The sequence below is a fragment of the Kwoniella newhampshirensis genome, chromosome 8 (assembly GCF_039105145.1).
Source record: "Kwoniella newhampshirensis strain CBS 13917 chromosome 8, whole genome shotgun sequence".
Lineage (NCBI taxonomy): Eukaryota > Fungi > Basidiomycota > Tremellomycetes > Tremellales > Cryptococcaceae > Kwoniella > Kwoniella newhampshirensis.
This window is the reverse complement of record NC_089962.1, coordinates 1,083,574-1,109,205: the sequence shown is the minus strand read 5'-3', so window position 1 is coordinate 1,109,205 and position 25,632 is coordinate 1,083,574. Positions and strand designations below refer to the sequence as shown.

The following is a 25,632-nucleotide window of genomic DNA, read 5'->3' as shown; positions in this document are numbered from 1 at the left end:
ACGGAGGAGCTATCAATTTTCGCGAATATAATGAAGGGGAAAGGCAGACCTGGGCTTGGAAGGATAGAGTAACCCCTTAGCTGTCGCGGACTAACGTTGTATTGCCCCAGGTATCATCCGTGGATCATGTACTGTATCATGTTAGGAGCAATGTGCCTAGATGCGCGAGACTACACAAGCTTGTCTTGAAGATCAGGGTTGGAAGATATCTCAGGAGGTTTATGAAATGCAACACGCGGATTTCGAAGGACGCTGTGAGACGAATCGAGACCTCTCGACTTCCGAGCTTGTTGGACGGATGGCTATCCGTGTGAATTGAGGTGGTACGAATGCGATCAGAAAGACGGCACTGAAAAGGAAGAACAAGATCACCTTTTACCCGTGCATCTAGTATTCCACATCATCAAGGTTTCTTTTTGATCATCATGACAACCAAAGGCCAACCAACTTCGAACTTCCCCTTCCCATCCTTATCCACCATACCCTCGCTTTCCAACCCATTCCTGATATCCACCATGAACCTATCAACCACATCGCCATCTCCTTCACCCCGCTTCTCTTCCGGATGAGCTTGTCGATACTCGTGCACTGCGGACGCTGATCTGAGATACCCCTCAAATTGATCCAAACTCATAGGACGCGTCATCAACCATGGTTTGGTTGGAGTACTTCGGATTCGGATAGCCGTAGTTGGATCCCATCCGGAATCGTCGAGTTGCAACGATGGTGGCTCGTCAATCTGATCAAGTGGCAGAAGGTGCTCCCCGCTGGCGTCACCGCCAACGCCTGGCGAGGATGGGCTGGTAGTGGGGGTGACAGGGAAAGGAACTGCGTCAAGTAGATTCTCGACGATAGATCGGCCGGGTTGTGACCAATATGCACCGATGATTTTGGATGAGAAATGGGAGAAGAGGGGGTTGAGCCTCGGGTGAGAAGGGAAGACAAGTTCGGCATAACCCTATGGAGGGGTTCAGCACATCTCGCAGACTTCAGGGCTGAATTCGACGAGTGGAAAGTCGGGAGAAACAGATGTTGAAGCTGTTTCACGTCACAGACTTACGATGTACGCTACTGTCCCGCCTGGTCGGACAACTTTGCTTAACTCTGCCCAAGTCTTCTTGTGATCGAACCAATGAGCCGCTTGACCTGATAGGTTTCGTCAGCTTGAGTCCGGACTCAGGACATGCCAAACCAGTGACAGGCCAGGTACCTGAACATCGCCCAGTACGACATACCTGCAGTCACAAGATCAGCCTCTTTTACCCCTGCCTCGACCAAACTCTCTGCAGTGCCGACTTTGTATTCTATACGAGGTCGAGAAGGATCAGAAGGCTGTAAGCCGACATCTACCATCTTCTTCGATGGGTCGAGAGCCGTAGTAGATTTGAAATGGGGCGATAGCGAAAGAGCAACGAAACCTACGTTGAGAGCAGACATGTCAGCTCAGTCAGATGCATAGTCTACACAATGCAACCCTTTCGGTTGGGTGTGACCACGGAGAGCAGAGAAAGGAGGTGTCGACTACCAGTCCCCGACCGAGGATTCCATGAGATTCGCGACCGGACAAGACTCAACACCCACCTGGGCCACAACCGACATCTACGAGATGGTCGAATCGACCCCCTCGCGAACGATGATGAGCCAAGATAGTCTCATACACCTTTTGGGGATATGTCCTGATCAAATCATCCAGGACGTCAGCGGCGCGAGATAGAGCCCATGTGTGTGAAATTCGCTCGAGCAGGTATTGACACCCCACGGAACGATACTCACGGACGACAGGCGAGATACGAAGCCACGTCAAAGGTGGCTTTGGCAAAGCTTGCCATTGTGGATTACGGAAAAGATCTGCTCTGTTTGGAATACAAGATCTTTATAGCCTGCGAGGTCCAGCGGCGAGCAGACAATTGATAATCATACATATGGCCTGGGGGTTCACTTTTCCTCCTCCTCATTCTTTTCTATCTATCTATTTATGGCTAGACGACAACTGAAGAAAGTGGATCGTGCAAGTGGAGGTCTCATCACGGATTTATTCGGCTCGCAATCCCTCACATCATGCAAATCCTCTTGCTCGATACCATCCATGTTCGGACCGCCATCATAACCTCCTGATCGAAGTCTGTGCCATCTTGTAAGGGATACAATAATGCCTCCCAAAGGTAAAGGGCCGACCAAGAACCAATATTCCAACGGACTCACCTACGTTGCTCAAAAACCGTCATTTCTGCAGAACTTTGGTAAAACCCCGGATTCTCCACCACCAACAAGGGACGACGGAAGGGAAGCGATACCTGAACGACCTAGAGAAGGGAAATGGGCACGAGGGAGTGATGACGAACGAGAAAAGGACGGAGAAGATGACGATGATGAGTGGGGAGAAGTGTTTGGTGGTGGAGGCGAAGAAGGACCTCAGGTCGTGGTTCTGAAGGAAGGAAGACATCTGAATATGGACGAGATCAAACAGGAGAGAAGAAAGGGTGAGTTTCACCTGGTCTGGAACTACTTTGATATGGCACGTGTCGAAGGAGTATGATAGCTGACAGATCGTGTTGGGTTTCGACGTCAACAGCCGCAGGTCAAGACACACCACCTCCAGGAGATCCGCATTCATCTGCAACGAAGGGCGATCCTCAGACTGAGAGACCTGCTGGGGACAGCACGAAGCCTAGGATACCCAAGCCTAACACCCAAACGAACAAGCGGAAGTTAGTCGGTGCAGCTGCAGAGGGCAAGGACCTGACGTCGGGAGGAGGAGGAGAGAAGAAGAAGAAAAAGAAGAAGGCAGATAAGGGGTTGTTGAGCTTTAACGAAGCTGAGGGCGAAGCTTAATGTGCGACGGAGGAGCGCCAAAGTGTAAAGGGGCGGTCGCGAGCATCATAATGGGTGGAAGACGACAAACCTCACTGTACTATATTGTACAATATGACATGACCTCATGACCCTCGTCTTATAGCTATTGAGCAAAACAGTATAATCCAAGCTTCATCCGCTCCTCATTCCTGATCGTTACCTCCGTCCTCTTTGACCTCCTCCTTCGCCTTCTCCTTTTCGAGAAGTACAGTTCCGTTCATAGGACTTGAATTCCCAGTCCCACTGCCGCTACCGGTCGGAGCCATCTGCCAAGCTGGTATACTGGCTTTTCCCGCCCCGGTTCTGGGGCCAAGTAACGCATTGGCGGCGGCGGTAGTAGAGCTGACTCCGCCCGAAGAACCACTGCTCCCATTTGTCGAGGCTGATTGCTGTTGTTGACGAGACAGAAGGAGAGTCTTCAGCGATCTCAGCTCGGCTTGAAGATCCGTCAAAGCTGCAGATTGAGTTTGAGCGTGTTTCTCGATCATCTAAAAGATGTAAAGGTCAAATGGCCATCAGCTACGTTCACAGGAGTGTCCACTATGTTCACAGGAGTGTCCAAGTCCGATCAACGAGCCAGCTGAAGGAGACCATTGACGTACCTTGGGGACCAATTCCCTCACACTCTCGACTTCTCCTCTGATATCCCTCATCTCCTCTCTCCATCTTTCCTCGCCATCCTTGACACCCCGTACAGCTTCTTCGACCTCTCCAACGACCGCGTTGACCCGCTCGCGATCCTCTTCGATGGTCGTCTGGAGCTTGGTGGTCTGTTCGCTCAACTCGGCCAGAAGTCGTGCCGCTTCGTCATATTGCGCCGTTAGGGATGTGGATGTTTCTTGGAATGATGTCGTCGAAGGCGGTCGTAAATGTGGGACGAGGTATTTCTGCGGATTCCGAAGGACATCAGCAAAAGTGACTAAGCTTACGTTAGGTAGCACTCACCTTGGCCAGGGCGGTCAGACCATAGACTACTCCACCAGAGACAACAGCCATGATCTACCATCAGGCCTGATCAATATTGCAAACCATATCTGCCGTTCGACAACCCATGCAGACTTACGAACAGATCTCTCCAGTCCCTCCGTGGCGGCTCAGGAGGTGCCAGAGTGCCGTACTCATATCCATATCTCGGTGCAGGGAAGTTGGGTCTTTGCGGCGGTGCATGTGACGCAGAGGAGTTCGATGAGCCTTGCGAAGCTTGTTGGAGAGCTTGTTGTATTTCTTGTTCGTTGAGACCTTTGGATTCGAGGAACTGGATACGTGAGGTGAGACTGGACGACTGGACCTGTACAGACGAAGTTAGGCAAGCGGTTGAGCTGTGACCACCAGGTCCTGAAGCAGGGGGCACAAGGCTGGAAGACTGAGAACAGAGACAAGGGCGGGAAAAGACTGTGTCACTGAAACATACCTTCGGATCATTCAGAAACAAGACTGCGTTGTGAGTTAGCTCCTGCCGAGAAGAAGAAGAAGAAGCGTCCATCGTAGTCTGTCGTTCACTGCTGGATGATGGATCAAGATGTGTCGAAAGAAAAAAGGATGAGCTGTATGAGAGGAAGATGTTTTGCCGGTAACAAGTGACGTTGAGACAACCGGGTATGCTGAAGTGTTGTGGCACTTTTTCAGATTCCTGGGCTTGTGTGGTCTTCCTTGGCAGTTTGGCCTTCTGGTTGTATGTGAGCTCCCTTCGTCAGTTGACCTTGTTTGACAAGAGGATTCCCGCAGGGCGGCACGATGTCTGCAGACCATGCTGGACATCCAGCTGCAAACAATCAAATTCAATGTTTTAGAGATCTTTTAATGGCCGAGTACCTCATTGTCGACACTGGCTCAGCATCTCCCTCTCTTGACCAACAGGACAGGTCAGAGACTACTCAATCATCGGCTGACTATGGCCAATACTCATCATTCGATGGAGAAGATCACTACTCGTCACAAGCGCAATCCCAAAGTGTCATCTACCCGGGGAACGACCCAATGGTTTCAGGCTGGGACGAGGATCTGTAATGTTCATCATCATCATGATTTAGGACGAGGTCGCTAACGATAGAGCTGTACTTTTTGTACCGGAGTTCAGATTTGGAGGCTTGTAAACTGCAAAGCAGCAACGGGATGACGGTAATTTTTTGAATGCGTTGATTGAAGAGTCTCTCGGACACGGTACTGATCATAAGCATTCGATACGAGTCGATCCGTCATTATGAAGTCAGGAGTGAGCATCACTCTGCGATGCTTGTTCTTCTCCTACCAATTTCAGTGACAGACATGTGTTTCGGTACAGCGGACCTGGTATCGAGTTGGGAATCCTGTGGTGTGATATCTCAGAGACACACATGAAAGTCCTTTGCGGCACCCGACATTCTAGTCCCGTCGATATTCACTCACTACATCTCATGGCCAGTGACATGCATAACGTCTCATGTACAACGTGTCGATCCCGGATCCCCAGTCCCGGCATCACCCCGTGTCCACCGCAACGAACTACGCGCAGACTCATTTCAGGAGAGAAAGAGGAGAAGCTATGTGTCGAAATGTATGATGAGGGATAACGATGTGTGCCGGGTATGAATGACTAAGCTTGCCCCTCAACGATCAGTTCTGACTCGTTAACCTCAAATCGGAAATGATGGTGTAGCGGTGAGGTTACAAATGATGGACCGGGTACGTGAAGGATGATAATGACAACATACATCGCAGATGTGTAGTACTCAACGAGCGATGCTGGACCGGTCCAACTTCTCAACCTCTTCTTCTGGAGTTTAAAATTTGAGAGCTCCACCTGTTCTCGACGTTTCCGATGACCCATCTTTCGCATTCGGTGTGATGGTCTTGGCCACGTCGTCCAATTTGATATGCAGGGCATTTATCAGACTCGCCTTTTCGGCATGATATTCAGCGAGCTGTTTGGCCTGTTGTGACTTGAGTCTGTCACCCGCACGTTCAGAGAGAAACAGTCAGCTCATGCAATCGATCACTGCCTAAAGGTCACAGGAGAGGAGCGGAAGGGGAAAGGGCGATATATAGACAGCCCTGCTCGCTGATCCATTCACTCACTCGTTGAATTCCTCTGTTATTGTGTGATGCCAAGGGAATAAGACGCCCACTTGGAAACTGAGGGCGGCTGAAGCGACCACAAAGTTGATATACGGTAAGATTCGCGGGACCATCGTGTCGTGTGCGTGTTGTGTGAGAGCAGGTTTTCCGGGTGAGGGTGAGTAACGAAGATGGTCTTGCTTTCGATGAGATTCTCAATACTGGTGATGAAGGAAATCAAGGAAGTGATGAATCGGAAGAACAAGTCATCCGACAACTCTTTGCCCCCCACCGCCGCTCTATATATACATGCATGCACACGAGCAAAAGAGTCTGTCACCGTTTTCTCCTTCCTTTGTTACACATTTCATTGACTTTACAGTTTTTTTTTTGCGTCTTGCCTCGGTGCAGGACGGAGAAGCGCACAGAGAGAAAAAAAATACAAATCTTCCGGGTCATAATACAAATCATCGCGTCAACAATCTACAAATCATTTGATGGGATTGTTTTCGGATTCGATTCCGATTTGTACTTTTTGAACTCTCTCATTCGCCACCGGCCGAACACCTGAATACACCTACCTACACTGGCAGAAGGAAGGGGATACATACCTGCGAATGGTATTCGTAAATGTATGTCCAGAGCAGACAGCTAGACACTCTAGCCATCCATCGCTTCTGCTCCATGGAAACATGATAAAGGATCGCGCGATTTATAGAAAGCAAAAAGCAACGACGATCTCCCCGCGTTTACCCTGAACTTGTTTATCGAATCTGATATCGAATCGACGTAACACCACTGATCAGTTGTGCGGTCGCTTCCGTGATTGTCTGTGCCATTCACACCTCCAGTGCAGTAAAATATACATATGCATAACGTATTCATCCACACAAAGAATGTCTACCACCCGCTGTCATCTTTGCCCACCATGTACTTTGCGCTGCTCTTCCATTTATGGCCCTTGGCGTTACCCAGCTTGGCACCTGTATCCCGTGGCTTCCCTCTGCGTTCCATCACCCCTCTTTCTTTCGCGACCACTTCTTTCACACCATCTTTCTCGCCCAGCTTCTTCACTGTCAATCTCGGATGGAACCTCCTTGCATTCCTCTGAGAAGGCATATATGACGTGAAATCTGTCGGAGCAACACCGACTGAGTCGTCTGAATCCGCATCAGAGTCAGAATCTGACGATGGCTCGGTGAGAGAATGATCGGAATGTTGAGCCTGTAGTGTTGGGTCGAAGTCTTCGGGCTCATCATTGCCCAACGCTCTGCTGAGTCGAAGAGCCTCCATTCGCGCTGCGATTTGTTTTCGCGATGACTCCTCATCGAGAGGTTCTTCGGGTGCAGCCGATTTCGACGTTTCAGCTGCCCCTCGATCTTGGTGCTCTTCATCTTCGTCTTCGTCCTCATCTTCATCATCTTCACTGTCTTGCTCTACCTCTTCACCATCGCTAGCAGGGATATCCTGGACTTCGATCATATACTGAGAACCTAGTGTCAGCAATCGTTTGCTCTCCATTCCGATCCCGCTGCACTCACGTCTTCCAGCTCTCGCTGCATGATCCTGCCAAACCCGCTTGCCTCCACCTCGAGATCTATCCTAATCCTCTTCTCTGCAGCGGTCGAGCTCTCGGCTTGCTCCTCGGTGTTCTCAGTTTGTCCCTCCTCACCCTCCTCTGTTACGACACGCTCGGTCTTGGCAACCTCATCCTCGTCCTCCAGTACATCTTTCCACGTAGGCCATGTGAGACCTTCGTATCTGAATCTTCTTTTGAAGAACCGTCTGATACAATTGACGTCTCGGTTGAAGAAGCTATTCGGTGTGGTCATCAATCAGTACGATGCTGACTCCATGGCGGTGTCAAAAGAACCAATGAAACACTCACTACTCTGCATTCTCGTGTCGCGTGCTGACCATTTGAGGGAAATCGATGACGATAGGCTCTCCAGTCTTCCGTAAAAGCATAATGTTGAACTCGTTGAAATCGCCATGAATCAGACCGGAATGAGCGAGTCGGACGATGAGCTCCATTAGCTTCGAGTACAGGTCGGCAGGATCATCAACGACGTCAACGGAACGTCTGCGCAAGGGTGGATGTCAGTCTGACAGCCCGATGAGGGTGTGAGGACGATAGAGGACGTACAGGGGGTATCCATCGATAAGAGACATGACCACACAATGTCTCGCTTGATCGATAGGGACGGGTACTGGAAAACCATGTTGATACAAAGCCTAGTCGGTTCGGTGGGTCAGTTTGGACGACCTAGCGCAAGTGAAAGCGGCACGCGAAGCTCACCTTCATGAATGCGAACTCCTTTTGAGCAGACAGTCTACTCATGTACATCCATGATGCACTCCTCCTCTTTCCGAGATAGTCTCGTTTGCTCTTGATCGCTCTGAAACTGATACGGCCCAGTCTGCACAACGAGAGAGATCAGCTGGAGTCAAACTTCGTGAGAAGCAGAAACAGATCGGGGTGAGTGGCTCACCGGTGGAGTTTCAACACTCTCTTCTCTCCTGTCTCGTCCGCAACGATGTAGATATCACTCTCTTTCCCGACCCCAATCTTGTTGCCGACAGAATGAACACTAGCAGGTTTCCTTCGAGAGAACGTTCGGAGAGATAGGTAATCCAGACCACCGTATGTGAGCCGATAACCATCATCTGTGTAGCGAGACCCTCATATCAGCAAGGCTACCTTTGATGAGACATCCGGATAAGGTCGGACACGGCGTTGAAAGGGTTTTGATGATGCGGCAGACACTGCTACACACATTTGACGTTCTGAAGTCGAGCGACCAGATCTCTCTTTGCTAGATCTCCCAGCGCTTTCTTCACATTACCTCCTCTTATGCCTGACAGCTCGGCGATGAGAGGTGATGGTACGACCTCATGATTCTTGGATCCTATCTCGACCTACAGGGAATAAGATCATCAGTCTCTCTCCTTGTTCAGAGTGAGATACGTTCAACTTGAAAGACGGTGCGCGGATGAGCAGTGGCAGGACAGCTTCACACATACAGCTGTGAGTACTCGGAACTCGTCCGCTGTGACGTATCTCAGATCTGTTGCGTCTAATCTCATCTTGGATTGCGTGGATTGTTTCTATAAGGTATGTGTTGGGTGTTCTGCGTTGAGTATGCAGTAGATGGAGAGCAGTTCATCTGCTGTATACGGATTGCAGAAATATATCTGAAAACCACGTGATTACTGTCTGTGCCCACGGAGTGTGGACAGTATGTCCGCTATACTTCCGAGTCCTTTATCGTGTCGCATTGGTCAACTATGGTCGCCGTGGCATACCTACTTGAGTGCTTCGAACCGCAGGTCTGTTGTAAATATCATGCTGCATTTGGGGACTTTACATTCTTTGTACTACTAAAGCTACATTTCTCATTTCGTGCTTCTCCTGCCATCCAAACTTTCCCCTCGTGAATTTAGATGACCTTGTTCGCCCAGTCGTCAACCTTCGTCAACTGAGGGAAGCCCGCGCTTGGAGAGTTGCTGATGGACACGGGACGCGTTTCAGCAAAAATTTCCGTGCGTTTTCAAGCGGTTCAATTGAACTCACCTAAACTTGGTCTCAACGAAGACCTTCTCCACACCAGCATATCGCTTGTCGAACTTGTTGTACAGCTTGGGGAAGTCCTCGATGCCAACTCGGTGAGATACCATCAACTTGGTGTCGAATTTTCCGGTCATAATGTAATCGTTCAAAATCTCCTCCCAGTAGAGATGGACTGGAGCTTGACCATTACCGATGAATCGAACACCCTTCTCCATGAGCGCGCCAATGGCGAAATGGTTGGTGTAACCAGCGTAAACACCGATCAGACCAATTCGACCAAACTTCTTGGCGAGGAAGATCATCTCGTTTGGAGTTTCAGACACATCGGTCTCGAGCATGAGCGCCTTCTCGACCTTGTGGAGCATGGTCTTGGGCTCGTGGAAAGAGGTGGCGTCGATACAGACTAAATAGACAACATGAGTATGGGGTCATACGAAGATCACAAACAACTGACCATCGAGACCGCTGGGGACCTCCTTGATGATTCGGTCGGTGACTTTGTCAGCGTTGAAGTCGACAGTGATAGCGCCCATGGATTTAGCAAGCGCAAGCCTAGTAGGATTGGTGTCGATGGCGTATACCTTGGAAGCGCCCTTGAGCAAAGCCCACTTGACACAGCAGATCTACAGAGCAAGGTCAGCAACTACCCATTGATTTTGCAAACATTGTATTACTCACACCAATGGGTCCGAGACTAAAGTTGTAAATATGCGACGCCATCAGAAAAGTACCTCATGGTCGTGGCAGAAGGAGAAGCTCACCCCCAGATACCGACAACATCACCCTCCTCGACTCGGGTGTCCATGATAGCGTGGTAGGAAGTAGGGAGGACATCGGACAAATCTTTGCATGAAGGTCAGATTGTCCCTAGCGATACAGTAACAGACAAAACTCACAAAGTGCTTGCTCATCGGGGACACTCTCGGGAATCTTGAGACAGTTGACATCTCCGAACGGCACTCGCACATACTCGGCTTGACCACCGGGGAAACCACCAGCTATGAAGCGAGGTTTATAATAAGCTCGCTTCCAGATGTTCGTGTATAGCTCCACTCACTCATGTGACCGTAACCGAGGAACCCGGCGTCTCGCTGGCCGTACATGCTCGCCATGAGGGACGAGTTGTTGGTCCTGTCGCACATCGAAGACCACTTCTTCTTGCAGAACTTGCATTCCCCACAGGCTATTTGGAATGAAACGACCACTTTTTGCCCTTCTGTCAGCCTGGCAACGATGATGAGATGTCGAAAAACGATGTAGCAAAGTGGTGAAGTGTACAGAAGGGGACAGGGTACATTGTGATAATTTGTACAAGTGCCACATTGGCATAATAAGTCAGAAAAATGATGCTCACCTCGGTCTCCCGCCTTGAGTTTAGTGACTGATGGGCCGACACGGTCGACGACACCCCTGTAGGCAGGTATACAGGTCAGTGAAGTGAGGCAGAAAGAAGAGGAAACGGACAACATCCACTGAGATTGGCGTTTATGGAACTTACATGAATTCGTGACCGAGAATATCTCCCTTCTGAAGAGCCATCATTTCCGAGTGATACAAATGAAGATCGGAACCACAGATGGTGGTACCAGTGGTCTTGATGATGACGTCCTTGTCCTCTGAGATGTCGGGGATAGGGGCATCCACCATTCGGACGTCCATGTTTCCGAACCAGGCGAGAGCCTTCATGGTGGACCCATCGGCTCGGTGCTTGTATGCTGGATCAGTGGCAGTATCCACTGGACCCATGGAGTCTTGGATTGCGTTGACGGCTGTTTGCATTTTGGCGATGTGATATGTATCTGGATAACGTTAGTAGAAGGAAGATAAGAGGAGTTGGGATCGTTGGAAGGAACTATATATGATCGGAATGTTTGGTGGTGGATGACCTGGTGATTTCACTGGAACCGACCTTGTAATGACGTCAACGGATGAAGTCACAGTTTTTAAACCTCCCTCCACCTCCACATCCATACTACTGCACTTTCTGCTGCCTCGGTTCCATTGTCTCAGAGGTCGTTTGCTGGTACTGCTGCATGGTACGGGCCCAGAGCCCTCGCTGCTCTCACCCCTTGGAACCATCTTCAAATGCCGAGAACAGCGGACTGGCTCCGGACCAGGATGATGACTAGCCCCCGTGCCTAGCAATCCCTAGCAATCAATCCTCGTGACGAGTCTTTTGCAACGATCGGGAGCATGATAGTGCAGCCGGTTTGAACTCGGGGTCGTAAGTTTAAAATTGCTCAGAGGTGGGAGGCAGACACTCGATATAGTACAAGTGTATCAAAAGGAACACGCGAAGATTGTTCTTGCGACAACATTTGCTCAACGACCTAGTTGAGAGCGTTGGTCGTCATGACTTCCGACCTCGCAGTACTCGAGTAATGTCTTGACATACAACATCGACTGCATGTATGGCGAGCCCAGCTGATGTATGGTCCTGACTGGTGCAGCAACCTCTCATCTCAGATCCACATCTCTCTTTTGTGATCAAAGATGTGAAATCTGACGCACAGACCGTGCTACTCGAACGATTCTATGCAGGCAGCGCACGGACCTACCGCGACTGACTTTGACTGTACCAGGTTGGGCCATGACAGGAATCTTTCTTTCACTCTTTCTTCTTTCTCGACCTCTCTCCCAAACCCTCATCTTCCTGATCCGCTATAGTTCCGGTGCTTGTCCTCTCGGATCGCCCTCATCTCGCCTGCGTTCTTATCATGCAGCACCAGGATGGACCTGGTCCCCTCCACAGCTCCTCCACTCTTCCGGCTCGCCACTCACCTTTCCTTCCTCCCTCTTCTCGTACAGCTCGACCTTCTCCGTATCCACAACAGAGATCATCAATCGCCTCTTCCGCACAGCCATTCCCTCCCCCTCATTCACAGTATACTCCTTCACCTAGTCCTTCAATGCCTCAGCATGGGGCAGAATCGTTCGACTCGCAGATACCACATCATACTTTCCCTCACCCAACACCTTCACATGCACCACTCCGTCATATCCCAGCGATGGGATCGATGAGGAGAGTAGATCACTATCAACCTTTACCCGGACCCAAGTCAAGTGAAAGTCATCCCAGGTCAGCAGAGGAGGTATTCAAGGCGGCAAAATCTCAAAAGCCTCCAGGTACCGCCTCGGAAAAGATCATGATGGCTCTTACTGGTGAGCTAGCCCCGCAGATGCATACGAGGTCAAATGAGGTCTCACATTGTCTGCAGAGCTTGGCGCACAACTGGGGAATCAAATCATAGCTCTTCAGACCGATACTACGAGTCTGAAGAACGAGAACCGGTGTCTCCGAGATCAGGTCCACGAGCTACAGTTGGGTCAGAGAACTTTGGCGACCAAGGATGAGATCATCGAGGAAGTCGCTCCCCAATGTAGGGTTATGGGCGTTTCTTGCAGCCACCGGATCGAGCACAGGCTGATCTTACGCCTCCTTTTTGCTGTTTACAGTGACCACTTCCATTACCGATACATTTCAGCCCTTCTCCGATCAGCTAGATAAGAGACTGGGAGTTCTTCCTCGCGCAGTGGCAGAATTGTCTGTCGCAGAGCTGAAGGACGTACTGAAATTCAAACCAGTTCCAACGCAGAAGGAGGAAGTAAAACACGACTGTCAAGTACAGCCTGTAAGTTGTGCATCATGGATTCCCCCTGACTCATCGCTAGTTGCTCGTCACCCTTCAAAATCATCTTCTCTCCAAGCTTGAAGCTTTTGAGGAAGTCGGCTCGGCGCTCAACACCATCAAGAGTGTGCCTCATTGTCTCTGTCATATTGAGGTGTGGAATCAGGCTTGGGGCAGCTTGCATCAAGTCGCTCGAAAAGTCGCTTCACACCCTGACCCTTCGGATCATACAAGTCAAGATTCACTCACGTCAGTCAATCAAAGCCTGGAAGAGGTGCACGCCATGATCGACAAGACATCACCTCAGCCCGACCCTTCTTCATCGGTACCCTTGTCTGACAAACAGCCTGGAGATGTCCAAGCTGGCAACAATACAACTAATAAGCAAAATGCAAATCACATGATTATCAAAGACTCGGAGATTCTGAAGACGATCGTCGTTGGCATTGATGACATCAAGACAAGACTTCAAGACCTAAAATCCCGCCTCGAATCAGCTTCCAAGCAGTCTGGAGGTCTGGTCACACCTGGAGCTGGCTCCTTTCAGAGCCTTACTGATCAATATCCCCCTGACACCTATCAGACACAACCCAAGACACCGGCTACACAACTCGATGAACATGGCACATACGCTCAGGTCCCAACCCCTCTTCACACCGGTGGCTACAGGTCCAAAGCAAAGCCAGCCAATGCACGAGATGGACCTTCCGCGAATGCCTCGTCGCCACCTGTCCGCAACGCTGATGTGTTTGGACCTCATGATCACATATCTCAACCCGATCGGACCAGCCGAAAGATCACCGAAGACAAGTCATCGCTATCAACCGCTTCCACTGCGTCTTCCAGGACAGGATCGATGAAAAAGCCGACGAACCCCCGACCCCTCAACAAGAAGGCCAAGCTAATACCCAGCCCGGATGATCGCCCTCAAACCAGATCAATGTCGATTGCCATGTCTTCCCCAACCCTGCCTCAAGCGTTGTCGGGATGCAGCAAGGATGAACCCATCGTCGTGTCGAGCGAGTCATCCGGCTCACACACGGGTTCGTCAGTAGAGATCGCTTCTGATCGAGTGGCTGCGGATGGTGCAAGTCAGAGTCAACAAACCGGCGACACTCGAAACCTCCCATTCTGCTCAGACAGCGCTAATCATAGTACTCCGATCTCCACTCCACTCGCGGCTGCTATAGCACACCGCATTGCCAAGGCTTCTCCTCCAGTAGGGTCAGGCGCACCGGCAATACGCTCGAAGGCCGGTGCAAGCCTGCGGTCTTTCGCATTGAGCTGCCACCAATCAAGCCAACCTCATGTCTCAGCCTTTGGTCCCAGTGATAAGCAGAATAGTACTCAGGAAAGAAACAGATCTGTGCAAGGCAATGGAAGTGAGGGGATGGGCAAAAGGAATATTGACGAGGTGGATGGAGAATCGGAGGAGGATGAGTTTGCAAGTCCACCTGACTACGAGCTGGGATTTGAAAGCCAGGTCGCGCAGTAAAGACGGTAGTGGCTGACGAGGTATTAAAGTATGTTGGGAATGGGTAGACAGTGATTGAGCATTCAGATTGGCAGCACGACAGAAGCTACCATTCCATGTGAAATTGTGATATGTATCGTATTGTACCCGCGGGGTCATGAAGATGTTCATTCATTCATATGTATGTGTGTAGTACTTTGAAGGCTTCGAGTTGAAGCTCAAAGCGGCCTGTGAGTTGTGAGCTCGTTGGACGTGTGTCAGTTGTAAGGACGTGGTAACATAAACCCCTTATATCTTCCTGATCGATATTGCCGACCCTTGGCTCATGATAAGTGGGCGCAGACAACATCCAGTGTGATGTAACTTGGTACTAAGACGAGTGTGGCATCTCGCGGATAAGAATTCGCTCTCTTCTCTTTCATCTCAAGTGTGTGCTGGCTTGCATCTCCGGCGTTCATGCCTATGCGAGCCTTGAGCGTGCGTGCAGGACCTCGACCATGTTATATCTATATTGCATTCTATGCACTCTATGAGAAAATCTAATAGATTGTGATCTAAGAGCTACATGTGATCGTAATTGATCCAACGGCAGCACCGCTACATTAATCTGCGTTTCACTCTCCTTCTCTCATCCTTCTCGTCCTGATCTCGTATCACCGCCAATGCGCTCATCATCGTCGACACAGCAATGGTCCACTTTATTTGTGCTGCTTCTCAAAAGCCTCGGGAATGCCACCCATTGCCTGGCTGTGTGGCTCTTGGACCATCGTCGCCTGTCCACTTGATCCTGTCGCAGAAGGTCTTCGCTCGTTGTTCCCGGAGTAAGCGTGGTCGGTAGGGTGAAGAGGAGGGAGCGTAGTGTCTGGCTTTCCTGCACCAGTAGCTGCACCGACAGCCTCGGGGTCTTCGGTCTCGGCAGCGCCACCGTGGATGTCGTATCGCTCCGTCATCTCCGCGATCTGGTGGTCGGTCAGTTTCGGCAGTTCTGCAGCGACCAAAGTGGGTCGTCGCTCCGTGAGATGGGCGTGAGCGAAGATGACGTCCAACTCTTCCAAGGTCCTCCCTGATGCGGACGATATCATTCAGCTGTGATCTTCGCGGAGAAAGGAGAATACTCACCTGTAGTTTCAGGGTAGAACAAGTAGATGAAGGGAAGGAAAGAGATGTTGATACAGGCGAAGAAGAGGAATGTGTAAGCTCCGATAGACGCTGTCATCGTTGGAAGGACTTGAACGACGGTAAAGTTGAACAACCAGTTGACCATGGTAGAGACGGCGTTGGCTTGAGTTCGGACGGCCATGGAGTTGAGCTCGGCGGGGTACAACCAAGGAAGGGGCAACCAAGTGGCACCGAAGAACGCGATGAAGAGGTAAAGACCGAACGCAGCACCTTTAGCGGGTCCGACAGTACCGGGCAAAAGACATCCGAAGGTGATGAACATGGAAACAGCTTGCCCAACAGTACCGATCAAGAACAGCTTTCGTCGACCGACTCGCTCGACGAGGAAGAATGAGGTGAGGGCGAACAAAGCGTAGACGATCGAAAGGACACCACCGAGAATGAGGGAGAGTTGGGTCGCCAATCCGATCTGGTTCTCGAACAGGACGGTAGAGTAGTAGATGACAGCGTTACAACCACCGATTTGCTGGAACAGTTGGGTGGAAGCACCGACAGCAGCTCGTCGGAAATGTTGTTGTTTACCACCCTTGAGCAGATCCCTGTTTCGAGCCTTGACTTGGCTTTGGGCGGCAATAGCGTCGGAGACTAAAGGATACGAAGCATGAATGTTAGCCAGATGATCTCGAATTGCCCATGCCGAGAGCTAGCTTCTACACTCACTCTTGTTGGTATCAGCGATGGCGATGGGGTCCTCGATCGACCTAGAGTCGAGAGCAGCAATGACCTTGAGGGAGTCGTTGTATCGACCTTTTCGCATGAGCCATCGGGGACTGTGGACAACTCGTTAGGCTACGAATCCAATGTGGAACCCTGCGACGAGAACTTACCTCTCGGGAAGGACGGAAACACCACCAATCAAGATCATAGCGAAGAGAATCTGCATAGCAATGGGAAATCGCCAAGAAACGGAGCTCTAAAGACAATATCAGTGTTCAAGCTACACGCAATCGAATATGGAAGAACGACTCACGTTGACGAAGCTGAGACCAAAGTCGATCCAATATGCAATGACGGTACCGACCGCGACGGTAGAGGCTTCGAGACAGATAAGGAAACCACGGTTGTGGGCCTTGGAGGTCTCAGCGACCCAGGAAGGGATCGTGGCAGTGTTGGCACCGTTTCCGACACCGGTGATCACACGACCGACGATGAATTGGACGAAACCGCCGACGTTTCCTCGACCACCGGTGTCACCGGGACCGAAAGAACAGACAGAGATGATGGTACCGATGATCATGACGAAGGCACCTCCGAGCATCATCTTTCGTCGTCCGAATTTGTCACCAGCGAAATAGGCGAAAAGAGCACCGAAGAAACATCCGACTTCGTAACATGACGTGACGGAACCTTGGACGGTACCGGCGTGAACATCGTTGGCGTCGCGTTGGTGAGTCTACCACCACAAGAGTTTCGTGTCAACATGTGCATCCTTGGGGCAGTCTGTCATGCATGTAGGTGTACTCACAGCAGGGAATTCGGTGTTGAATTGTCTTGAGGCAATGATACCAGACATAAGACCTGTGTCGCGGAATTTCAAACTTCGTCAACTCGAGCTCCAGACGTCCGTTTCGAAGCTCTTTTCGAGCAGAATAAAGCACTGACCCTGGTCGTAACCGAAGAGGGAGAACCCGCAGGTCGCTATAGCCACAATCACATAGAGAAGCTTGTTGCCGTGCAGCCCACCGAACTTGGCGATGTTCCCGGGGTGGGTGACTGGGCCCTTCTCAACGGGAGTGGATGACATGGTGTTGAGTGTGGCGGTTTATTCGTGTACTATCGCGCTTGGTTAGATGATTGCTCTGTACGTGTATGTCAAGTCGATGAAAGATGAAGAATGGAAGAGAAGTGTAAAACAAAAACAAACGAGAACGAGATTAGATGAAGAGAAAGGGGATTTTTTCTTTTGACATCAAGGAGGTCTCGGGAGCCCTCGTCACTACTTGTTTATATATGTCGTGAACTACGCTAACACCCCTATTCTCACCCCGCATATGAGCTACCCCACTTTTTCCGTCCTCCTCCAACACCAACCCTAAGGAATGGCGAACGAGGAGCTGCTCTTCCTCTCGCCTTTCAACTCCCCCCCGCAACTAGTGAAAATTTTCCATTCCCATATGTGGACCACACCCTCTTCCGTGGTTCGGTATTGATCGGTCATCGCATCTCTTCTGCCTTATTTCGAGGGGTGAGATAGGAGAGAAAACCCGAGCACGGAGGCAACAGCGAGGGACGGAAGGAAACCTTGGTTTCACACCGTTTTTTGCAGCCTTTTCTCCCCAGTTCCATTATCTAAGGGACTGTTTTATTACATGTCACATACGACAAGACGTCATCGGAAATAGTCTAAAAGAAGAACGAGGCGTTCGTTGTTTAACCGACATCCGACAGGATGAGACGAGGACAGCCGGATGCGTAAAGACATAGGTTAAAACCGCAACTCGGAGATTGGTTGAATCCGCCACCGTCGTCAAGATCGGTTTTGCTCCCTCCGCATCTCACGGGGTAGCGTACGGCATCATGCTCGAAAGCTGGTCGACCAGCCCCACTACTCAATCATGAAGAGAGTAGCGTGCATACATGGTGGTGTCAGGGAACATACCCAATGCTGAAAATCTTTTCGACGAGCCATACACCATCTCCACGCCTACTCAGGGAAAGGTTTATAAATGGAAAATTTTCAGTAACAAGGTTTTAATCTTGCTACGTTCTGCCGCCGGTATGCGGGCCGAATCAACCGCCGGCAAGCCACCTGTGTCATCCTTTCCATAAAACGACGTAGCTCGCTTGCTATCAACGCCAGTGGCTGAATACGGCCGAACCGAGGGGTATCTCTCTCCCGCAGGACGAACAAAGTGGTTCGAACGCTATGCATACTGCTAAATACTGCTCGTACTGCGCCCTGCCCAGCAAACAAAGAGTCTTTTCATAGTACATACATGTGATTTACTCAGTCCCGCAGACTGTTTGTGAGACCTCTTTTTTCTATTAGTGTCGGACTAGTACTGCTGTGCAGCTGTGCCCCCTGACACTCCCCGCTGGGTCCCCCTCTGCCGAACGGTGGATGCTGGCGAATCGGTGCTGACCGGCTGTCATCCGACACTGGGGCTTCGTGTCCTCTGCAGAGGGGCCCGAGATCCCCGTCGCGCACTGATGAGCCGAAAGAATGGCTTCTGAGCGGACTCAACAACAACACCTCAATAACCCGATGTGTCTGAAAGAGCAGCGCTGAAGCCGATAACAAGGACAGAAATAGGCGCGCCGAAGCCTTTGTATCTTGGCTCACTCAACTGCCCGCGCCTATCATCTCTCAATTACTTCTAGTGGAGGTTGTCCACTTCCGATCGATGATGACCATGACTTACCTCTTTTCGATATCTAACTTTAAATGTGGATCGAGGCGGGGTTGCAATTGCACGAGAATGATCAGATGTGTTTGATGTCCAATCATCGTTGTCGATTGACGTCAGAGCCCTCACTCACCCGTTCCGCACCCGACACCACCTCTGCATGTCAACAAACCGCTCGGTGTCTCTACTCTGTCGACGCATCTCTCCGATCATATACAGCAGAAATACATCAACAGCGATGCCGCAACTGACACTTTTCGCTGATCCTGGTTCAAAATCACTCGGTCTAAGTCCTACCAAAAAAGTATCAACTTCCGCATCATCGTCCACTGGTAGCGCCAGCGCTGTAAGCAAACGGAAAGCAGCATTCACGAAGAAAGGTGACGAGCCTAATCTATGGGAATTACACCATATACAAGAAGATATGGCTGTCCTGAACAAAGGCCAAGTCAGCGGTGGAAAGAGACCGAGATCATCTTCGTCTGCCGATGGAAGGGACGAGAAGATGAAGGGTCAACCGGATAGAACGGCAAAGAGACATGAGCCAGAAGGTGGAGGCGTGGCTGGATCAAAGGATATCAAAAAGCATAAGAATGCCTATGAAATCAGTGAGTCTTCATCCTCCTTTTCGGACCTAGGCTCCACACCCGGACTACCTCAGAGAGCTGATGTGTCTCGCTCACAGAGGGCAAGATCGCCAACGAGGAAGATTCAGCTCGTGTAGATGCAGACCCTCCTTTGAACCAGCTGATACGGCTGATGGAGAAAGGATGGAAAGAGGTCGAGAAAGGCGAGTGTGTCGTATACTGGATGAGAATGGAAGACATGAGGGGTGAGTATTGTGTTTCACAGAGTTTCCGCCCTATGAGCTCTAGCGGTTCTCAAATTCGCTAATTGATAGTCTGCAGTGGAAGATAACACGGCTCTGCATAAGGCGTCAGAACGCGCAAAGGAGCTGGGTTTGCCTTTGATCGCGCTTTACGTGCTGAGTCCCGGAGACTACAAGATCCACGATAGAAGTGCTAGAAAGATCGACTTCATGCTTCGCAATCTGAATCACCTCAAGGTTTGTCCTTGCTGCATTCTTACAACGAAGCTCTTCTGAGAGAGCTGACCGATGCTTGTGTGTGACACAGACCAAACTCCACGATCTTAACATCCCACTCCACATTACCTCATACCCCAAACGTCTTTCCATACCGAGGAAATTGGTGAATGAAACCTTCCCATTCCTTGGGGCAAATCATATCTTCGTCAATATCGAATACGAAGTAGACGAACTGAACAGGGATATCGCTACTGTTAAGCTTGGAAGGGAGAAAGGTATCGATGTTAGGTGTTTCCATGATAGACTAGTGGTTCCCCCAGGGAGAGTGAAAAGTCAAGCTGGGAAACCGATGAGTGTCTTCAGTCCTTGGCAGAGGGGTGAGTGGGAGTCTTCTACTGGTATTGGGCTTTTATGCACAAGGGTTTCGCAGCTGATGATGTAAGTTGATGAACAGCGTGGGCGAAACTATTAGAGAAGGAACCACAATTACTCAACCTGTCGCCGTTACCTCAAGCCAACGATGCTGCCATACGGCAAAACCAACGGTTTGCAAAGCTTTTTGAGGATCAGATCCCTGATAGCCTAGAAGGATTTGAATGCACCGACAAGGAGACGATGGCAGAGGTGTGGCCAGAAGGCACAGAGAGGGCCAAGGAGGTTTGTTGATACTTTATCCATCTGGCTTCTTCGATTTTGATATGAAAGCTGATCTACAAGCTGCATTACAGGTTCTCGATCGCTTCCTGCATACGAAAGCACGCAAATCTCAGATTCAATTGACGTCACCTCTGAATCCAGGCGCAGAGCCCTCTTCGAAGGAATCGAGAGTTCAAGCATATCAAACCGGGCGTAATTTGGTCGATGGCGACAACAGCTCGAGATTGAGTCCGTACCTGGTCAGCGGGGTGATCAGTGCCCGGATGGTGTTGAATGAAGCGAAGAAGTTGGGCAAAGGCGGAAACTTGGAGAGTGGTAGAGATACTGGATTGGGGATGTGGGTGCAAGAGGTTTCATGGAGAGATTTCTACAATCATGTGAGTCTTGCCGATCGAATTGATAACTTGTAACCACAAGCAAGTCAGCCGCTAATCCACATGTTTCACCAGGTCATGTCAACTTGGCCACGCGTATCGATGGGAAGACCATTTCTTGAGAAGTTTGCCGATGTTCAGTGGGAAGTCAACGAGGAACACCTCCAAGCTTGGAAAGATGGCAAGACAGGATTCCCTATCGTTGACGCGGCTATGCGAGCCTGTAACAAAAGGGGTTGGATGGAGAATCGAGTGAGGATGGTCTCCGCGAGTTTCTTGGTCAAGTCGTTGATGTTGGATTGGCGTGAGTCTCTTTGCCCGCGTTGTACATAAGTGTATGCGGTCCTGGCGCTGATCATCTTAAACCTCAGGGCTCGGCGAGAAATACTTCATGGAGTGCTTCATCGACGGTGATCTTGCAGCAAACAACGGAGGGTGAGTATACCGCTGAGGTCGTCAAGGGATCGAATTCCTGCTGACAAGGTATCGGCCTGTCAGTTGGCAATGGGTTGCAAGTGTGAGTTACAGGTGATTTTAACGACCGAGCAGACGTTGACCCACTCATTCTGTAGACCGGCACGGATCCTCAACCATACTTTGTGAGTACCTATCATGCCTGTCATTGGTGCGTTTCGCTGACAAACGCGCTTAGCGAATCTTCAACACCCTTACCCAATCCGAGAAATGCGATCCAAACGGCGACTATATCCGGTACTGGGTCCCAGAGCTTCGTCATCTAAAAGGTAAAGCTGTGCATGACCCTTCACATCATATGCCTTTGAACGAGTTCAAGAAGCTGGGTTATCCAGCGCCTATCGTGGACCATAAGAGGAGCAGAGAAAGGGCGTTATTCAGATATAAGAATGTGGGAGAGAAGGAGCCATAGAAAGCTCACTATGTACCAGACCGACTGATCACGTTGATATCGATCGGACCAGCTGTTGTATTGTTATGCATATGTCTCGAGAGCGATCGAGCGACCCAGTTGCAGCCAGTCCATCCATATCTGTGAGTGTGAGTGTATGTGTGTGTTTGTGTGATGGGTGCCAAGTGGAAAGCTCCGCCAAATCCCGAAAGCCTTTGACTGAGAATTCAACTTTCCAACGTCATCGACGGCCAGAGTCGGTTTTTTCCTATATTTCATCTTGTCCAATCGTCGTTTGGTTTCACCAACAGATCACATTGCATCGCAGGGGAACGAACGACTACAACATCGAGATCGAACTCCGTATAGCGTACAATCAGTCATGGCACCGATACTCCCAACTCCACCACCTGCATCGATCCCCGTTCCCAATGTCCCGATCACTGCTCCCCGCTCCGCTCCTCCCTCATCGCTCGTCAATCGGACTCAACGATTTCTCGAGGAGAATCAACGGCTCATCCTCTTAGGCTGTGCTGTCTTGGCAGCTTCAGGAGCAGGATATTACCTGTACAATCGATCTTCAGGTTCTGACAAACCTGGACCTTCCTCGCCTGCCTCTTCCTCTTCCGGTGGTGGTGTCGCAGGGAGCTCCGCCTCTTCCAAAAAGAACAAGAAGAAGAAGAAGAAGTCTGGAGAGAAGAAGGACGAAAAGTTCTTGAGAAACGAAGGTGAACAAGGGCCTTTGCTAGAGGAGATCCCTCAACCCGCAGGAGAGAGGAAAGAAGCAGGTGTCAAAGCGCCGGAATCAACAGCTGCAGTCGAATCACCAGCGGAAGACGACTCTGTCGCTCATCTCGCTGATATCCCCGATGCGGAGGCTCTGGCAGGATTGGACGATACGGCGAAGAATCAGCTTGGAGCGAGTTTGAAGGATAGAGGTAACAAACTCTATTCCAAGAAGGAGTTTAAGAAGGCTGTGGAATGTTATACGAAAGCTATCGAGATTTCTGTGAGAAAAGACGCCGTCTTCTTCTCAAACCGTGCTGCTTGTGAGTGTGTCTCCTCTGGTTCCAGACTTGATGCGTCGTCTTGGAGACTCGCCAGAACTCAAGACACAAGCTGAAGACTTCACTACGTCTTTTAGGTTACACCAACTTCAGCCCTCCCGAATACGCCAAATGTGTCGCAGACTGCGACGAAGCTCTCAAGCTCGACCGAACATACGTGAAGGCGCTCAAACGACGCGCTACAGCTCTGGAAAATCTTGGTCGAGACGAAGAAGCCGTTCGGGATTTCACCGCGACAACCATCATCGAGCGATTCCAAGACGAACAGGCTGCCACTTCCGTCGAGCGATGTCTGAAGAAACTCGCTCAGAAGCGAGCAAAGGATATCCTCGAAACCCGGGAACCTAAACTCCCATCACCCACTTTCATCTCCGCTTATCTTTCTGCCTTCCGACCGCATCCCAAACCCTCGGTCCCATCTGGCAGCAACCCATCACAAGGCGATCAAACCTTGATTCTTGCCTTTGAAGCATTGGAAGCGGCAGACTACAGTCATGCAGTGACCTTTGTCAACGAGGCGATCGACCAAGGTATCAGCTGGAAGGAGGGCGAGGCAGAGGCTTACAACTTGAGAGGAACGTTCAAGTTCTTGATTGGAGATTCTGAAGGAGCCAGATCAGATTTGCAAAAGAGTCTGGATCTCAAGCCTGATTTCGTCCAGAGTTGGGTCAAGATCGCAAGTGTTCACATGGAACTTGGTGAGTGGGCAAGGTCTGTGTTGGGACGTGTGGCGCGAGAGGGGGAACAATTTTGGGAGAGTGAACACTGTTGACCAAGTTGCGTGCAGGTGATTCCGCCAGTGCCTTCGGCGACTTTGAGGCTGCTATCCGACACAACTCCAACGACCCTGATATCTACTACCACCGAGGTCAAGGTGAGTCCAAATCGTTCTGCCTGTCTGTCCCAACTCCCCACGCTAATCCGTCCCACCTTACCACAGTCTACTTCATCATGCAGGAATTTGACAAAGCCATTGCCGATTACAACAAATCAACCGCGCTCGATGGCGATTTCATCTTCACACACATACAAGCGGCGGTGGCGCAGTACAAGATGGGTAACGTCGGAGCAAGCATGGCAGCGTTCAGGAGGATATTGAAGCAGTTCCCCGAGAAGGGAGAACCCAGCAACTACTAGTGAGTGTAATTGATGGCTGATATCGAGCAGTACTTACAAACCGTGTGGCTCATAGCGGAGAGCTCTTATTGGATCAACAAAAGTTCCAAGAGTCTTTAGAGAGGTTTGACAAATCCATCGATTTGGACAAGACCAGGTGAGTCATGGCATAAGGAAGCCGGCCGGTCAGGTTGTCGCAACTAATACTGACCGTAATGCTGCACCATGCAGACGACCCCGAAATGTCCTTCCATTCGTCAACAAAGCCCTCGCTCTTTTCCAGTGGAAGCAAGATATCGCCGGCGCCGAGTCCCTCTGCAAAGAAGCTCTCGATATCGATTCAGAATGCGATGTCGCCGTGGCCACCCTCGCTCAACTGAGCTTGCAACAAGGAAAGATCGACGAGGCTATCAAATGGTTTGAGAAGAGCGCGCAGTTGGCCAGGACCGAGGGAGAGTTGATCAACGCTATTACTTGTGAGCAGATGGCGGCTGTACGATTGGAGGATAGGACGATGAGCTGATCCACGGTTATCCTGCAGACGAGCACGCTAGCAAGGCCCAGATGCACTTCCTTAAGAACTACCCCGAGTTCGCTGAGAGATTGAGTCAGATGGCTCAGGCGCTGTAAGATGCGGTGGATCGCAATGAGGGAGTGGGATCTGAAGGAGAGGATGTAATGCTTTACGTTGAATAATGCTTGATGATGTATGGACTGGCGGGGAAGAGATATATAGCAAATCTAGGGATCTAGGCATTGATGGATATACGATGCAACTACTCTACTTCGATATGCACGAGCGAGTGGAACTTTGGCGTATGACGCGACCTTGATACGCGCCTTCTGAAAGGGGATGCAGCTCTTGACGAATTCCGAGCGTCCCTCAGTGGACAGTGAGTGACATTGAGGATCACAACAGGTGCATGATCAAACTGATACAAGTAAGCATGGATGAACAAGATGTACGGACCACCGTCCCTCGCCTCTCCACACCATCCACCAGAACGGTCCTCTCTTCGAAAAGACAGGTAAGGAGGCGAAAAGGGAACTAAGACGTCCACAAGGTTTTTCTCGCACAGGATTGACGCTCGACTCGACTGTGGTGATCAATGAGAATTGAAATGGAGTGAGGAGCAACTTTGGGGAAAGTATGACCTGGGCTGCCGCACAGCGTTGAAACGCTTGTAAAAAGAAAGAAAAAGAAGAAGAAGAAGAGAGAGAGAGAGAGAAGTTCGAGTTGTACAATGCAGCAGAGGGAGCGCTTGGAAATTTCGTTGAAGAGTTCAATATTTACGTAATTAGCAAAAGACAGATGATGTGGCTTTTCTATCGCGAACAGACGATATACACTTACTGAGTGGCAGTCGTCTTAAGATGGGTTCTATGCCTTTTGTTCGACCAATCATCCCCAGATTGGAT

The 25,632-nt window shown here is 50.3% G+C and overlaps 10 protein-coding genes across 10 annotated transcripts; 4 read left to right on the top strand and 6 right to left on the bottom strand.

Moving 5' to 3' along the window:
- Positions 1-403: 403 nt before the first annotated feature.
- Positions 404-1,829, bottom strand: IAR55_004616 (uncharacterized protein; the record flags this gene model as incomplete). Its single annotated transcript, XM_066947713.1, has 5 exons — positions 404-958; positions 1,061-1,146; positions 1,236-1,418; positions 1,582-1,676; positions 1,774-1,829. 5 exons carry the CDS (start codon positions 1,827-1,829, stop codon positions 404-406), a joined length of 975 nt encoding a protein of 324 aa, XP_066802127.1.
- Positions 1,830-2,149: 320 nt separating this feature from the next.
- On the top strand, positions 2,150-2,832 carry IAR55_004615 (uncharacterized protein; the record flags this gene model as incomplete). The annotated part of the gene is made up of 2 exons (XM_066947712.1): positions 2,150-2,480; positions 2,573-2,832. The coding sequence occupies 2 exons, from the start codon at positions 2,150-2,152 to the stop codon at positions 2,830-2,832; spliced, it is 591 nt and encodes a 196-aa protein (XP_066802126.1).
- A 164-nt stretch (positions 2,833-2,996) lies between these two features.
- On the bottom strand, positions 2,997-4,336 carry IAR55_004614 (uncharacterized protein; the record flags this gene model as incomplete). The annotated part of the gene is made up of 5 exons (XM_066947711.1): positions 2,997-3,341; positions 3,456-3,740; positions 3,799-3,852; positions 3,917-4,141; positions 4,265-4,336. The coding sequence occupies 5 exons, from the start codon at positions 4,334-4,336 to the stop codon at positions 2,997-2,999; spliced, it is 981 nt and encodes a 326-aa protein (XP_066802125.1).
- Positions 4,337-5,612: 1,276 nt separating this feature from the next.
- IAR55_004613 (uncharacterized protein) lies at positions 5,613-6,020 on the bottom strand (the record flags this gene model as incomplete). The annotated part of the gene is made up of 2 exons (XM_066947710.1): positions 5,613-5,778; positions 5,908-6,020. 2 exons carry the CDS (start codon positions 6,018-6,020, stop codon positions 5,613-5,615), a joined length of 279 nt encoding a protein of 92 aa, XP_066802124.1.
- Positions 6,021-6,786: 766 nt separating this feature from the next.
- On the bottom strand, positions 6,787-8,973 carry IAR55_004612 (uncharacterized protein; the record flags this gene model as incomplete). Its single annotated transcript, XM_066947709.1, has 8 exons — positions 6,787-7,371; positions 7,428-7,701; positions 7,775-7,969; positions 8,033-8,121; positions 8,186-8,306; positions 8,379-8,553; positions 8,664-8,805; positions 8,911-8,973. The coding sequence occupies 8 exons, from the start codon at positions 8,971-8,973 to the stop codon at positions 6,787-6,789; spliced, it is 1,644 nt and encodes a 547-aa protein (XP_066802123.1).
- Positions 8,974-9,326: 353 nt separating this feature from the next.
- Positions 9,327-11,236, bottom strand: IAR55_004611 (uncharacterized protein; the record flags this gene model as incomplete). The annotated part of the gene is made up of 9 exons (XM_066947708.1): positions 9,327-9,393; positions 9,461-9,860; positions 9,912-10,080; positions 10,136-10,151; positions 10,219-10,300; positions 10,354-10,455; positions 10,515-10,661; positions 10,812-10,867; positions 10,956-11,236. The coding sequence occupies 9 exons, from the start codon at positions 11,234-11,236 to the stop codon at positions 9,327-9,329; spliced, it is 1,320 nt and encodes a 439-aa protein (XP_066802122.1).
- Positions 11,237-12,174: 938 nt separating this feature from the next.
- Positions 12,175-14,581, top strand: IAR55_004610 (uncharacterized protein; the record flags this gene model as incomplete). Its single annotated transcript, XM_066947707.1, has 4 exons — positions 12,175-12,619; positions 12,676-12,837; positions 12,914-13,080; positions 13,130-14,581. The coding sequence occupies 4 exons, from the start codon at positions 12,175-12,177 to the stop codon at positions 14,579-14,581; spliced, it is 2,226 nt and encodes a 741-aa protein (XP_066802121.1).
- Positions 14,582-15,258: 677 nt separating this feature from the next.
- On the bottom strand, positions 15,259-17,483 carry IAR55_004609 (uncharacterized protein; the record flags this gene model as incomplete). The annotated part of the gene is made up of 7 exons (XM_066947706.1): positions 15,259-15,623; positions 15,680-16,324; positions 16,400-16,509; positions 16,567-16,652; positions 16,710-17,132; positions 17,205-17,257; positions 17,342-17,483. The coding sequence occupies 7 exons, from the start codon at positions 17,481-17,483 to the stop codon at positions 15,259-15,261; spliced, it is 1,824 nt and encodes a 607-aa protein (XP_066802120.1).
- Positions 17,484-19,324: 1,841 nt separating this feature from the next.
- IAR55_004608 (uncharacterized protein) lies at positions 19,325-22,051 on the top strand (the record flags this gene model as incomplete). The annotated part of the gene is made up of 11 exons (XM_066947705.1): positions 19,325-19,694; positions 19,772-19,918; positions 19,995-20,152; positions 20,223-20,511; positions 20,589-20,791; positions 20,863-21,168; positions 21,241-21,469; positions 21,537-21,600; positions 21,664-21,682; positions 21,738-21,764; positions 21,818-22,051. The coding sequence occupies 11 exons, from the start codon at positions 19,325-19,327 to the stop codon at positions 22,049-22,051; spliced, it is 2,046 nt and encodes a 681-aa protein (XP_066802119.1).
- Positions 22,052-22,412: 361 nt separating this feature from the next.
- On the top strand, positions 22,413-24,843 carry IAR55_004607 (uncharacterized protein; the record flags this gene model as incomplete). Its single annotated transcript, XM_066947704.1, has 7 exons — positions 22,413-23,079; positions 23,175-23,795; positions 23,885-23,971; positions 24,038-24,233; positions 24,290-24,370; positions 24,445-24,689; positions 24,755-24,843. The coding sequence occupies 7 exons, from the start codon at positions 22,413-22,415 to the stop codon at positions 24,841-24,843; spliced, it is 1,986 nt and encodes a 661-aa protein (XP_066802118.1).
- Positions 24,844-25,632: the final 789 nt, after the last annotated feature.